This window comes from Bos indicus, chromosome 6 (genome assembly GCF_029378745.1).
Source record: "Bos indicus isolate NIAB-ARS_2022 breed Sahiwal x Tharparkar chromosome 6, NIAB-ARS_B.indTharparkar_mat_pri_1.0, whole genome shotgun sequence".
Classification (NCBI taxonomy): Eukaryota; Metazoa; Chordata; class Mammalia; order Artiodactyla; family Bovidae; genus Bos; species Bos indicus.
Window position 1 is genome coordinate 30,079,609 of NC_091765.1, and position 14,335 is coordinate 30,093,943.

Genomic DNA, 14,335 nt, shown 5'->3' on the forward strand with positions numbered 1-14,335 from the left:
AGGAAGAAAAGTGTAATATCAACTATGGCACAGTGAGAGCAGGACGTCACTCACGTCCTAAGAGAATGCATTTCAGACTGGAACAAAGGAGGGCACAGTGGGTTCAGAGGAAATGAAACTAAAGGGAACAGTAATGAGTTCTCAAGCTGCCACCTACCTTGTGATTCCAAATACATGTATATCTCCAGGTTGATAACTTTAGATTTAATCAAACTTTATTGTTATTCAGTGAGAATGGAGATGATGTTAAAAGGCTAAAAAGAGAGATAACGTTTAACTTTTTTTTTTTTTTTCCCCTAAATAAGAGGAAAGGAAAGCTATAGGTTGAGGGATTCTAGTGAAATTTTAAAATCGGAAGCACAGATAGCCAAGTTTTATTAAAGGGAAATATGTTAAGTTTTAACTGAGTTCTTAGACCTGATGATAATAATCACTAAGAACTTAGGAATTTCTAAAATTTGACCTTACTTGTGACCTATCAAGGTGGCTGCCACAGTTTTGTAGATGCTGATAAAAGACACAAGACTCCTGAGTCAGACGACGTGCTCACAGCAACACCACTATCCAAAGTGTTACCATTTTTGTGCCAGTTTCCCAAGCCTCAGTTCTGAAAGGGTGATGTAAAGACAGACGACGTCTATACATTCAGTGGCTCCACTCCAGGAATAAACCGTTGTGCTTAGGGAGCCTGAGTGTTTTGTAATGGGAAGTGGACAGGTCTACCATTTACTCCAGAGGGAAGCACTGTATCGTCAAAGGTGATTGCTATACAGTTGTCTTGAAAAGACAACTGGGACCATGCAGAAACATGAGCGATTCAGGGAGCGTAGTCTTCCAACAGCAGGAAAAAGAAATAATAGTGGCTGCTATCATTCACTGAGTGTTAAGTGAGGGTGAGCCACAGATAAAAGCTAACTTCTAGGTTACATAGTATTGAATATATTAACCATAGATAAAGACTAGAGGAAAATCCAGTTCAAGTGGCTGATGCAATTTGTAAAGAAATTTGATATGACCCTTGTAATAATCCATGTGAATGAAATAGGAAGATATGAACTGGACAGTGTACATTTTTAATGGGTTTATATTTGACTAAACTGAATAACTCAAAGTATTGATGTCAGACTAGAGAGAGGTTTCAAGTAGTGTCCTTGAAAATGTCTCTGTCTTTGCCCTGTTCTTATATTACAATGTTATCAATGACTGGAATGAGAACGTAAATGGCAGTTACATCAAATTTATGGAAGATAAAAGGCTAGAAGAGGTAGCCAATATATGGAGGAAAAACATAGCATTAAGAAATAGATGACCTGAAAAATTTCCTAAAACAATTAAAGTAAAATTAGATGGCTAAATATAAATTTCTCTGTATAGGTTCAGAAGCCATTGCTATAACCACAGACAGCCTAAGAGCCTTTCATGTTAAGAGTACACAGAGTGGTCAGCTTTAACAAATTACTTAACCTTCTTAGGGCGTCATTGCCTCCTTCTATAAAGGACATGCTTAACCATATTATCTCTCTCTTCCCATCTAACTCAAGTCTGCTAAATAATATTTATAAATAATTGATTGAGAATAATCTAAAGCAACAATTTTGTGAGGCATTGATATAACTACGTGGTGATGGTACTTTAGTCTCCAAGTCATGTCTGACTCTTGCGACCCCATAGAGTGGAGCCCAGCAGGCTCCACTGTCATCCCAAAACAAAGAAAGCAGTAGTCTGCTATACTGTATATTTAAGTACAGTCAGCCCTCTATCCATGAGTTCTGTATCTACAGATTCAGCCAACTTTGGATCAATAATATTTGTAAAAAAAAAAAGGCATTTTTTCCAGGAAGTTCCAAAAAGCAAAACTTGAATTTTCAGTACACTGGCAACTATTTACATAGCACTTACATTGTATTAGGTATGATAAATAATCTAGAGATGATTTAAAGTATGTGAGAGGGTGTGCATAGGTTATGTATCATTTTATGTAATTGTTATATAATTTTGGTTATAAATGGTTAAGGAAATTTTGTAGTAGTTATATAATTTTTATGTAATGGTTATATGCCATTTAATATAATACTGTGCCCTTTTATATAAGGAACTTGGACATCCAGGGATTTTGGTGTCTGCAGGGGGGTCCTTGGAACCACTCCTGCGTGGACACCAAGGGGAGACAGTCTTCCATTCATTTCACAATGCCTCACTCTAGTGAAGACAATGAAGCTGACAGACATGTCTCATAACAGAAAGATGGAATTATGGAGAGAGACCTGGAAACCATGCTTTTCTAGCTGAAGTTGCAAAAATTGAGGAAGTTTGGTCTGGAAGAAGGTTTTTAGAGATAAAAATCTCTAAATGTTTGAGAGGCTCTTTAATGTCAAAGTGGAGAGAAAGCAGGTCAGGAATATGTGGAGAGATGTGTCAGGAAGGCACATTGTATTCACTCCAACTAAGAATTTTTTGTAAATTTGAGTTGAGAATAGGTGAGGTGACCCCTCACTACCAACCAAGTCAGCATGTTGTTGGAGAAGCTCTGTGCTTGTTGACTTTGAGGGTCCTTACTGCTCTAAAATTCTGTGAGCCCGGGATTTCTTAAGTCAGGCTATTCTGACAGCACAGTTTTGAGTGTCGTTTTTGCAAAGGCATTGGTTTTAGTCCCAGCATGAGCCCTTGTTGGTTGTGAGGCTTGGGCAATCCACTCCAACACCTTGGAGCTCTGTCCTCACATACCAACTGACAGCTTGAGTTAATTTATTCATTACCTGTTAATTACATTCTTATTAGGGAAATAATAAGGCAATTTAAAAAGAAAAAAGAAACATAGAATTAAAGAATTTGTATCTTTGAAGTTCATTCCCACCCAAATTCTCAGAGTATGAATTATTATTGTTGTTCAGTGGCTCAGTTGTGTCCTTCTCTCTGCAATCCCATGGACTGTAGCCTGCCAGGCTTCTCTGGCCATGGGATTATCCAGGAAAGAATTCTGGAATGGCTTGCCATTTCCTTCTCCAGGGGATCTTCCTGACCCAGGGATTGAACCCTGGTCTTCTGCATTGCAGGCGGATTCTGTACCACTGAGCCACCATGTATGAAGTATACATGTAGAGAAATATCCATTTAAATTGCTATAGAAATACAGTTCTCTGTTCTTCCTTGGTCATATTTGAAAAAATGAATCTGGTATACTAGCCTGAATTATTTCTGAAAGTCATTTGGAAGAAGTTTAGCTCTAGGGTATCCTTATTCTAAAGTGATTTTTTTGAAGTGTTTTTCAAGTTAGGTCATAAAAACACAAAAGTATCTAAAACTCTATGAAACTACTGGCAAGTATTATCAGAAAGAAAATGCTTATGTAACTTCATAAGGACTCTGTTCCATCTCATTCCACCCTGAAAGTATCTGTACATGAATTTAGAGGAAATTACCAAAGGCAGACCTGTGTCTGAAGAAAAGGATCAAAGAGATGCAGACAGAGTCACTATTATCAGAAAGACCTCAAGTCTTACAAGATCAAAGTCTTGGTATGAAATGCATGTCTTCATACTTAATTCTGCCTCAACCCACCATCCACCCTCCAAAAGTAAAACCTCCAAGAGGAAACTATTTGTGCAACTGTAGATCTGAAATCTCAGTGAGTACATAGTACCTAAATACTAGAGAACTGTCACCATGCGATCTCTGCTCCCCTCCCAGGCCGCCCATGGAGGACTCTCAGACTCTCTTGACCCCTGTGGTGAGCTGTGGGCCTCCAGGAGCCCTGCTGACCCGCCCCGTCATCCTCACTATGCATCACTGTGCAGATCCCAGCACCGAGGACTGGAAGATACAGCTCAAGAACCAGGCAGCGCAGGGACAGTGGGAGGTGAGCCTCTGTGGGGATAAAGGTGCAGTTCATGCGGATAAGCACAGGCGATCATGGGAAGGCTTTTAGTTTTAAAGCAAAACATGGGTGGAATTTTAGCTTATTCTCAAAATGAGAGAGAGAAAGGGAAAGAGAGAGGGAGGGGGAGATGGGGAGACAGACAGTCAGACACTGGCTCCTGAGTGCTTTATCTACTGACTGGTAAGCACAAAGAAAATGATGACCAGTCATTAGCTAACTCATAGGGAAAGTGCACTTAAGAGTCTTACATAAATCCCTTTTGAATATACATACTATCTTGGGAAGGGAAATATATATATATGTAGTGTGTATATATAGAGATATGAAAATGAAAGTGTTAGTCACTCAGTTGTGTCTCACTGTTTGTGATCCCAGAGACTGTAGCTGACCAGACCCCTCTGTCCATGGACAACTCGTCCAGGCAAGAATACTGGAGTGGGTAGCCATTCACTTTTCCAGGAGATCTTCCCAACCAGATTGAACCTGGATCTGCCACGTTGCAGGCAGATTTTTTACCATCTGAGTCACCAGGGAAGCCTGTGTGTGTGTGTGTGTGTGTGTTTTAATTTTCAGGTAGAGAAACATTGCACCTGGGTCAGAAAATGTTAGGACTTACTTGCCAACAAGTCCTGGAAATAGGTCTGAATTTAACCTGGGAAAGCAGGAAGTGTGTATCCTAAGCTCCAATGCAATGAAGACTGTGTATAGCACCTTGGCTGTCTGTAGCTGCAGCCATTGGAACTTCTTAAGGGCAGTGCCTTAAAAAGATCCTGCTCTTTCCATCAGAACCCTGCAGTTAAACCTGAAATTAAGTGCAAAAGGATTTGTTATATTTACCATGAAGATTCTATACCTAATACCTAAAAAAAAAAAGTGATTTGTGTAGTCTTTAAAAGAGAATTATCCAGTATGCATGTTGTATGTGGGCTTCCCTGGTGGCTCAGATGGTAAAGAATCCACCTGCAATGCGGAAGGTCTTGGCTCAGTCCCTAGGTTGGGAAGAACTTCTGGAGGAGGGCATGGCAACCCACTCCAGTATTCTTGGCATGGGAGAATCCCCATGGACAGAGGAGCCTGGCGGGCTACAGTCCATAAGGTTGCAAAGAGTCGGACATGACTGAGCAACTAAGCACAGTACACGACTCGTGTTGTATGTATTTTGTGATTACTTACAGTATTTTTCTTTTGGGAAAGAAAATTATAGAAAAAAAATTACATTAAGACTCAACTCCTAATATTTTAGGAAAAAATAATAGTAGAGATAGAAGCATAGCAGGGTATCCCTGGGATTATCTGGAATGTCTTCTCCATGGACATACTCTTATCTTGGTCATGTGAGCATCGCTTCTTGCAAGAGGACCTGGATTAAAGTCTAGGGCTATACTTAATGTTAAGACTGGACTTGACCAGGTCTAACTTCAATTCTATTTAAGTTTAAATGATTTATCTCAGAAACATAAAAGTCTTAATCTCAAGGGATCCTACTTTGTTGGCATGATTCTCCACCTATTACCATAATACCGTATTTCTGGATTTGAGTAATAATAACAATAACAACAATAGTAAGAGGAAAAGAAAAGAAAGAGTTATGAAGAGTAAAAGAGGGAAATCCTTATGAAAACACTGTAATTATATTTGTGACAGGAACAGGGAGCATCTTCGTCCTGTGCCATTTCTTCTAGGAGGCTTTCTGTAACACACCATCAGGAAATGACACTCAAGGCTTGTCCTTGCCCTGCTGGAGAAAGCAGCTTCTTTGCAGGTGTCCTTTTGGAGCTGAAATAAGCCTAGAGGTGCTGAGTACCTTTCTCTCCTTTTTAGTCCAGTTAGAGCTTCATCTTTAGGTATGGGTTCAGCTGAAGAAATGATTTCATGAATGCTATTAAAACACAAGCCATGGTGTAGCTCAGATGATGTTGCAAGGGCTAACTAATAAATAGCCATCTGAGGTGGCAACTTTCAAAGCTGTGACAAGCCCTGGGGACTCAATTTATGATGAAACGTTTGTTCGTGTTTTTGATAAATAACCATTTGCTCACCATGAGCCAGGCCCACATAGATACGGTAGGAAGCAAAGTAACCTGGTTGCTGCCTCTGCAGAGACTAAGTAGCCTAATGCAGAGCCTGAGCTGTGCCCTCACATGATTTCATTTCTCCCACATGAAATTCTCTTTTAAATTTGAATGAATTAAAAGTTGGACAATTTCAAAAAACAAAATCTCAACTTCCAACTTCTCTTGAAAAATTAAAGGCTGCGTCCTCCCTAACCCTGAACTCCTGCTGTACCTGGTACTTTTACTGTACTTTTACTGTAAGCATCTTTGGCATAGACATCTTTACTTCCACAAGCATTTTTGCCACATAACTAGTTTACCATAAGACAATTTTGGTGTAAAAGATAAAATAACCGGTGGACAGTTCGGTATGACAGTTTGGTCACCTCTTTGGTCAACCTCAAACCAGAGTTGACAGCTTGGTTTCATCTCTCCACTGACACATACTCACATTTTTATATTCCATAAATCTGAAAGAGGCCAAGGGCTGAAAAGGCACAGAGTTGAGCCCACTTTTCTCGTAGAATTTTGGAGCATCTGTCATGGCACATGTGAGAATATAAACCAAGAACAAGCAATGGTGTAGAGACGTTTACAACATAATATAAAGCTCAATTATAAATATGCATCCTGGTATTTGGAAACATACTTCTCTTAATTAGGAAGAAATTTTTGCAAAAGAAAAGCGAAATGCAAGGAGATGCATGAACAACCAAAAATATGTATAATACTAGGAATGAAAGATATTGAAGACAAGGGCATATGTATAACCCTCAAAATAAAAACAGGTTATTTGTACAGTATTGTCATGAATCCACACACATTTCAAATGTTTTAAAATATTTTTTATTTCAAAATAAAGTCTTTTTGTTATTCATGTTTTAATGTTTTATTATTTTTGTTAATGTGTCTTTTATTTTTTACTATTTCACCTTTTTTGGCAAAACGGCTTTACTAACCATTAATTACCAGGCAAAAATGCCTACAGCAAAAATGCTTACAGTTAAAGTACTGAGAGCCCATTCCTGCATGGCTGCGGTGACTAAAGGCAGGTGGACACTGAGCTCTGTAGACTGGCTTGCGCTCTGCTTCACCGCAGTCTCTGCCATTCCCTATTGTCTTCTGCCCTGTCTGCTTCACACAGTCCTGTTACCTCTCTGCCATGGAATTGTGACCCTTGTTTTATGGATTCTGTGCTTGGTCTTTCAGATGATTTCTGTGGCCGGAGTCATTTGGTTAAATCAAAACCTGGTTAATATAGTTATCAGTTCCGCTTGTTTTTATTTCTTGCTAAACATTAAAAATCTAAAACAGTAGACTGCTTAAAGGCTTACATGAAAAATAACATGTGCCAAATGCATAGAGTTTGCCATACTGTGCTTTTAGCAAAGTCCACGAGCCCAGATTATGAGGTAAAGCAGTGTATCACTTTGGAAAAGTAATTGATAGGTGAGTTTGGGAGAACTCAGTAGAATGGTATTGCATAATTCTTTAATTTTCCTAATTATTTTTTAAAAATTCTTTTCAAACCCCTAGATTTTTAGGGGAAACACTACCATGCTGAAATCACATCAAACTAAAAGAGTACTTTTGGATTAAATTAGCAATTTAGAGATTAAAGCAAATGGTCAGAAACAGATAATCAACTCAAATATACTGAAGTTCAAAGGATAACATAAATTTCTTTTGGAATTTTAGGTAGACCCCAGAATGTAGATTCTTGAAAGATCAAAAAAGGCTAAATGAACGTCTTCTAAATAAAGCATGTTATCAGGCAAACTAAGTAAGGGAGAGAATGATGAAGAATGGAAATAAAAGTATAATAAAGTCAGGGAAAGAAAAAAGAGCAGGAAAAGGAATAATTAAAACTCAGGGGTAAAGGTCCTGCTCTTTGCACCTCCACTGGCCACCATCATGGCCATCAGAGGCTCAGCCACTGCCCCTCCTTCTTGTCCCGCAGGACGTGGTGGTGGTTGGCGAGGAGAACTTCACCACCCCGTGCTACATCCAGCTGGACGCAGAGGCCTGCCACCTCCTCTCTGAGAACCTCGGCACCTACGCCCTGGTCGGGCAGTCCACCACCAAAGCAGCCGCAAAGCGCCTGAAGCTGGCCATCTTCGGGCCACTCTGCTGCTCCTCACTGGAGTACAGCCTCCGAGTGTACTGCCTAGATGACACTCAGGATGCCCTGAAGGTAGGTGGCTCCAGCTTGGTCCGCGCACTTCGCACCTAGAGATGGGGTGTGTGTGTACGTGCACCAAGTGCATGAACACAAGTGTTTGGCCCCCAAAGATGCAGTTACAAGAACAAATTAGACGTTTCATCTGAGGCCCTGCTGGTAAATATGCCGTTTCCATTCTGTTGATGCCTCCCAAGGGCTACTTTTGTTTACCTTCCTTGATTTCTTTTAATGAAAAATTTAGAAGTGGCAGATTTTGGCAGTGAGACGCGTGGATGGTAAATAACCTGCTTCTATGTTTATCTCAGCTGTGTTCTTCCTACAAAAGGAGCTGGCATAATTGCTCACACTCTATGTTCCTCTTGTGTGCTACTTCATTATGTGCTTTCCCATCCTTTTTATGAGGACTGTGTGGAAGACGGTTAGCATTTGACAACAGGCTTCTGCTTTATAGAATAAATGGGCTTAATTCCTGGTGCTATTACTGCCATTCATTTTCTCCCATTTGAAGCTTTAAAGCATATAGTGAGTGCCTCCAAAGACATTATGATCTAGAAGGAGACAGAAAAAAAGTATGCCAAGGACTTGGAGGCAAGTCAGAGTGTGATACATGCCATAGGTGAATGCAAAGTTTTATGGGAATTCAGGAGAAGGAGCCATCATATTATTTTGAGGAAATCTGAAAAGGAGCTAACATTTGAGATTGGCCCTAAAGGAAGCTAGGATTTGACCATCAATAATGGGGAAGAAACACGAGATTCTGGGTGAAGGGAACAGCATGAAGAAACAGTTCAGTTCAATTGCTCCGTCCTGTCCAACTCTTTGCGACCCCATGAATTGCAGCACACCAGGCCTCCCTATCCATCACCAACTCCTGGAGTTCACCCAAACTCATGTCCATTGAGTCGGTGATGCCATCCATCCATCTCATCCTCTGTCGTCCGCTTCTCCTCCTACCCCCAATCCCTCCCAGCATCAGAGTCTTTTCCAATGAGTCACCTCTTCACATGAGGTGGCCAAAGTACTAGAGTTTCAGCTTTAGCATAGTTCCTTCCAAAGAAATCCCAGGGCTGATCTCCTTCAGAATGGACTGGTTGGATCTCCTTGCAGTCCAAGGGACTCTCAAGAGTCTTCTCCAACACCACAGTTCAAAAGCATCAATTCTTCGGTGCTCAGCTTTCTTCATAGTCCAACTCTCATATCCATACATGACTACTGGAAAAACCATAGCCTTGACTAGACAGATCTTTGTTGGCAAAGTAATGTCTCTGATTTTGAATACGCTATCTGGGTTGGTCATAACTTTCCTTCCAAGGAGTAAACGTCTTTTAATTTCATGGCTGCAGTCACCATCTGCAGTGATTTGGGAGCCCAAAAAAAGAAAGTCTGACACTGTTTCCAGTGTTTCCCCATCTATTTCCCATGAAGTGATGGGACCAGATGCCATGATCTTCGTTTTCTGAATGTTGAGCTTTAAGCCAACTCTTTCATTCTCCTCTTTCACTTTCATCAAGAGGCTTTTTAGTTCCTCTTCACTTTCTGCTGTAGGGTGGTGTCATCTGCATGTCTGAGGTTATTGATATTTCTCCTGGCAATCTTGATTCCAGCTTGTGCTTCTTCCAGTCCAGCGTTTCTCATGATGTACTCTGCATATAAGTTAAATGAGCAGGGTGACAATATACAGCCTTGACATACTCCTTTTCCTATTTGGAACCAGTCTGTTGTTGCATGTCCAGTTCTAACTGTTGCTTCCTGACCTACATATAGGTTTCTCAAGAGGCAGGTCAGGTGGTCTGGTATTCCCATCTCTTTCAGAATTTTCCAGAGTTTATTGTGATCCACACAGTCAAAGGCTTTGGCATAGTCAATAAAGCAGAATATTCTTATGAAGAAACAGAGGGAACAGTAAATACAGACTCCATACAGCATCTCATTTCCAGAAAGCCTAGATTGATAGATAGGTGTCTTGTTCGGAGGGACCTTGAGGATCAGAGAGAGGCGTGGAGATTCCGTTTCTTTAGTTAATGAAGAATCATTGGAGAGATGTAAATAGAAGATAGACATGACTGTAAATATGTATTAGAAATACTAGTCTGACGTCAGTGGAAAGACAGAGTCAAGTTAAGAAAAGTGTGATAGAGCTGGGGTGAAGGCAGAGGAGTGAGAAGAAGGGAAACAGGTAGGAAAGGTCCTAATAAGTAACTCTTGCAGTCCCTGGAGACTAGGAACCCTGAAAGGGTGGAGCAGAAGGTCAGGTCTGCCTCTAAGTAATAGTAGCAGAGTCAGGGGTGGGTAGCTCTGGAGTCATGATATGGTGACTTTGCCTTGGGTGTATTGAATTAGAGTACAGATTAGACACCAGGACCAAGATGCCCAGTGAACAGTTAGAAATATAGGTGTGACTCTCCCAGCCAAGAGCAGATCCTGAGAGTTTGAGGAACCAACCATACAGCATTGATATTTGTCATCCATGATGATTGGGAAGAATATCAAGGGAGAGTAGAGAGAGAAAACAAAGATAAGAAACATTACTGAGAATTTCCATTGTGCTGCGCAAGATTCTAAGTATCTTTCCTTATAGCTTTTTATTTATTTGGCTCTGCCAGGTCTTAGGTGCAGCATGCAGTCTTCAGTTGCAGCATGTGAACCCTTAGTTGTGGCCTGTGGGGTCTAGTCCCCTGACCAGGGATGGAAGCAGGGCCCCTGCAGTGGGAGCGCAGAGCCTTAGCCGGTGGGCCACCACGGAAGTCCCTACATACCCACTGAATCTTCACAACAACCTGTGGGACCCCGCTGTCCCTATTCAGCTATGTACTCCAAGGCATAGAAAGGTTAAGTAAGTTGCTCTAGGTCACACAGCTATCAGGTGGAAATAGCAGCCTTCATGCCCGGGCAGCTGGTGGCCGTCTGGACTCTGCTTCTCAAATGGGCTGCTCAGAGAGCCACACCCTAGAGCACAGGGACTGGGGGAGCCCTGCCGTTGCCAGGGAGACGTGGGGCAGCCAACAGAGGAGCTACAAGAGGAGGAACACCCAGAGGAGGAAGTGGAGAAGTGGGACAAAGATGCAACTAGAAAGCCCAGGGAAGAGAGACTTTTTCTGAAATTCAGGGTATTTCCTTCTGGAGTTTCCACCCAGAGAGTACTTCTGGGTCACGAAAACTGAGTGTTGCAGGTCGTGTCCATGAGGAGATGAACCACAGTTGGTCCCTGGATAAGTTTTTGATGGTTTAGCCTGTAGGAGTTCCTGATGTTAAATGATGTGAACACACAGCTCTTGTGTAAAGCTTGAGGTTATGTCTTTTACATTCTTTGTAAATGTGATACTTCCAAGGCGCAGTCAGGATAGAAATAATCCTAGGCATAAATCCTTCTTAGGAAAAACTGTTTGTAGGCAATCCACGGGGTCTGATTAAGGCAACTTTTTTTTTAGTAATTCAAAGAAAAATCATTGCAAAAAGCATCCATAGAAGATCTACATCGTATCTGAAATATCTGATACACACATTTTTACATTCATACAAGTAGTTTTCATACTTGGGCAACTCTTGACCTTTCTTCTCGACAGACATACACAAGTCCTTGCCCAAAACAAAGTTAGATCTCATAAAATAATTTTTATTATGATAATTAGTGAGAAGAGATGCAAATGGTCAACACTGAGAGAGACTGACAAACAGGTTTAAGAAGTAAAAACAACCCAAGAGCAGTTTATATTATGGTCAGTGCTTTCCAAATAGACGTTTATAAATTCTCACCATCAGGGGATCCAGCACTTAGCCTGAAAGAAACATAAATAATGAATAAGGCTTTCTTGCACCTCATGGCCTTTAAACAACACAGAAATATCAAAATCCTAGTTATAGGTAACCCAGCACACCGAAGAGAGTCTTAGCTCCATCCTGCCAAAACTGCCTTATGCCCATGCTCGAAGTGGGCCCATTAACTCAGAAATGCCCTTCATTACCAAAATTCTGCCTTCTTGGCATGTTGCCTGCCCATGTTCCCCTCCAGCCTCCCTCCCATCTCCCTGATCCTCTCATCGCTGTTATCTGTAAATACTGTCTTTTGTGCCACCCCTCCAAATACCTCCTCCTTGAGATCCACCCCACTCCTCACCCATGCTCATCCCAAATCCCAAGTAGTAGTTCTCTATCCAGCACACATAGAAGTCAGTTGGGAGGCTTTTTTAAAAAAAGGACTTGTTTCAGTGTTCCAGCCCAAAGGTTCTGATCTGATCCGTGTAAATACTGGGTTTGGTTTTTGTTTGAGCACTGCCTGTGTTATTATACTGTGCAACTAAGGTTATAAACTACTAAACAATTTCCGAGGTCTTTCTGGCACTATAATTCTACTGAGGGCAAACTTTCCTATAACCTCAAATTAATTTCTTACCCATGCCTTCAGCTGCTCACATTACCTGGATCTGGATCTCCCAACTAATATGTGTCTCCCGAAGTCTCTACAGTAAGGACCACACCCCTAACTAACCAAGAGGCCAAGAGGAAAAGTTTCAGTACTTCTCATACCGCTGACTATTTCTGGGGTACTGATCTACTCCTGGGCTGGCTTTTCTGTTTATTATTCTTTATTCTGTTACTCCATGGTTCATTACCCAAGTCAGTTCCTCAGTACAGATTTCCATCCTGGCAGTACCTGCCTCGTGCTGTTTCTTTCCACTCCTTTTATTCCCTCATCCTCTTAAATTCAAAGGCATCTCATATTCATAGTTCCTTTGCCCAATTGTAGCCTGCTAACATTCCCATCATTCTGCACTGCCTACCCTCCACTGTAGGTGCTCTTCATCCACAGTGGGAACTGCAGTCTCCACCAGCCAAGATCGCCACCAGTGAAAGCATCCGACCTTGCATCTCTCTTCCAAGGTGCACGTAAGCTGCTTTCTGTTTTGAAGAAAGACCTGCCTCAACCTTCCCTGGTCTCCTGCTCCACAAACATTCATCTGCTCTTACCCATATCTCCAGGGAGCTCACTTCCACTCAGAAATTATTTGCCATCTAAAGCTGCTGCAGGTTTTTCTAATTTCCATGGCTACAGATGACCTCCACGGAACAAGCCCTCCAGTTCTGCTTCCAGCCTATTGAGTTTCTCTAAAAAAAATTATAAATTTCTGATCGAGTGTATTATACCCTCAAGACATCTGCCCTAAGCTATAGCTCTCCTGCTTCTGTGCAGTCCTTTTCTGTATCTCTCCTTCACTCCTGAGATTTCACACATTTCTTCCAAGCCTCTGCACCCAAATTCCTGATAGAACCACAGCTCCTTCATGGTTGCCGTGACCTAATGCCTGTGGTATCAGCCAAGGGACACTCCCTCAGCTGCTGTTCTTTACTTTTCAGACCTTTTCTTTCAACCTCTTCTCACCTAGTTTGAGCTCTGATGGAAAGCAACTCTACTTTCTTATTGGGGCTTTGATCCAACTTCTCCACCACCTATGTCTCCAGCTTAGCAAGCAATGCCTGGAAGTGGGTCTCCCCAGACTTGATATTTTCTTAGAGTTACTGCTGTGGACTGGGAAGTCTTTCTGAATTGCAGAAATCCTCAGAGGGTTGGACGAGGAGCTGAGAGGGGAGCCCAATGCATCACTCATTCTTGGGGGTCGGAACTACACAGTTTGGAGAGCTGTTAGAGAAAGACCAGCCCAGTGTTTGGATCTGAACATGCTGGGAATATTAATTCTCACTTTTTGTCACATTGTCCATGTGGATGGGGAAAAAGTAAAAGGACACACCACATCAGTCTGTCTCCGCAGCCCTGATGCATTCTTTCATCTTCCCACCCACCTCTTTGAATTTGGCAGCTTTTTATGACAATTTCCCTGAGTTGTGTTAAAACCTGGAAGCAAAACCAGTCACCTGAAACTTAAAAGCTGTACTTCGCAACATGGAAACATTAATATTGAATTAGAGTGTTGTCAGTGACTGTTGGAGTAAACGTCAAGGCTGCTGGGAGATGGTGGAATTCTTTTATGCACCCTTCAGATGGTGGTTTTTTTTTTTTTTTGCCCTGTTCGTGTACTGGAAGGACAAGTGGGAGCCATGTGGGAGCTGAGTTCATGTCAAGATATGAAGGTGCTAAGAATTGGGAGAATAGTTTAGAACCAGTTCTGTTCTCAAATAGAGAGGTCACATCTATTGAAAGGATTGAGTTGGGTATGTCACAGCTTTTCTCTTTGACTTCTCTTCAGGTGATTAAAGCAACATTGGTAT

The 14,335-nt window shown here is 41.6% G+C and overlaps 1 protein-coding gene across 2 annotated transcripts in view; it reads left to right on the forward strand.

Moving 5' to 3' along the window:
- The window catches only part of UNC5C (unc-5 netrin receptor C), a 426,767-nt gene that overhangs the window by 385,353 nt on the left and 27,079 nt on the right, over positions 1 to 14,335 (forward strand). For both annotated transcript variants that reach the window (XM_070790840.1, XM_070790841.1), the window contains 2 exons: positions 3,688 to 3,856; positions 7,892 to 8,125. In XM_070790840.1, coding sequence (XP_070646941.1) covers positions 3,688 to 3,856; positions 7,892 to 8,125 — 403 coding nt within the window. The remainder of the gene's footprint in view (positions 1 to 3,687; positions 3,857 to 7,891; positions 8,126 to 14,335) is intronic.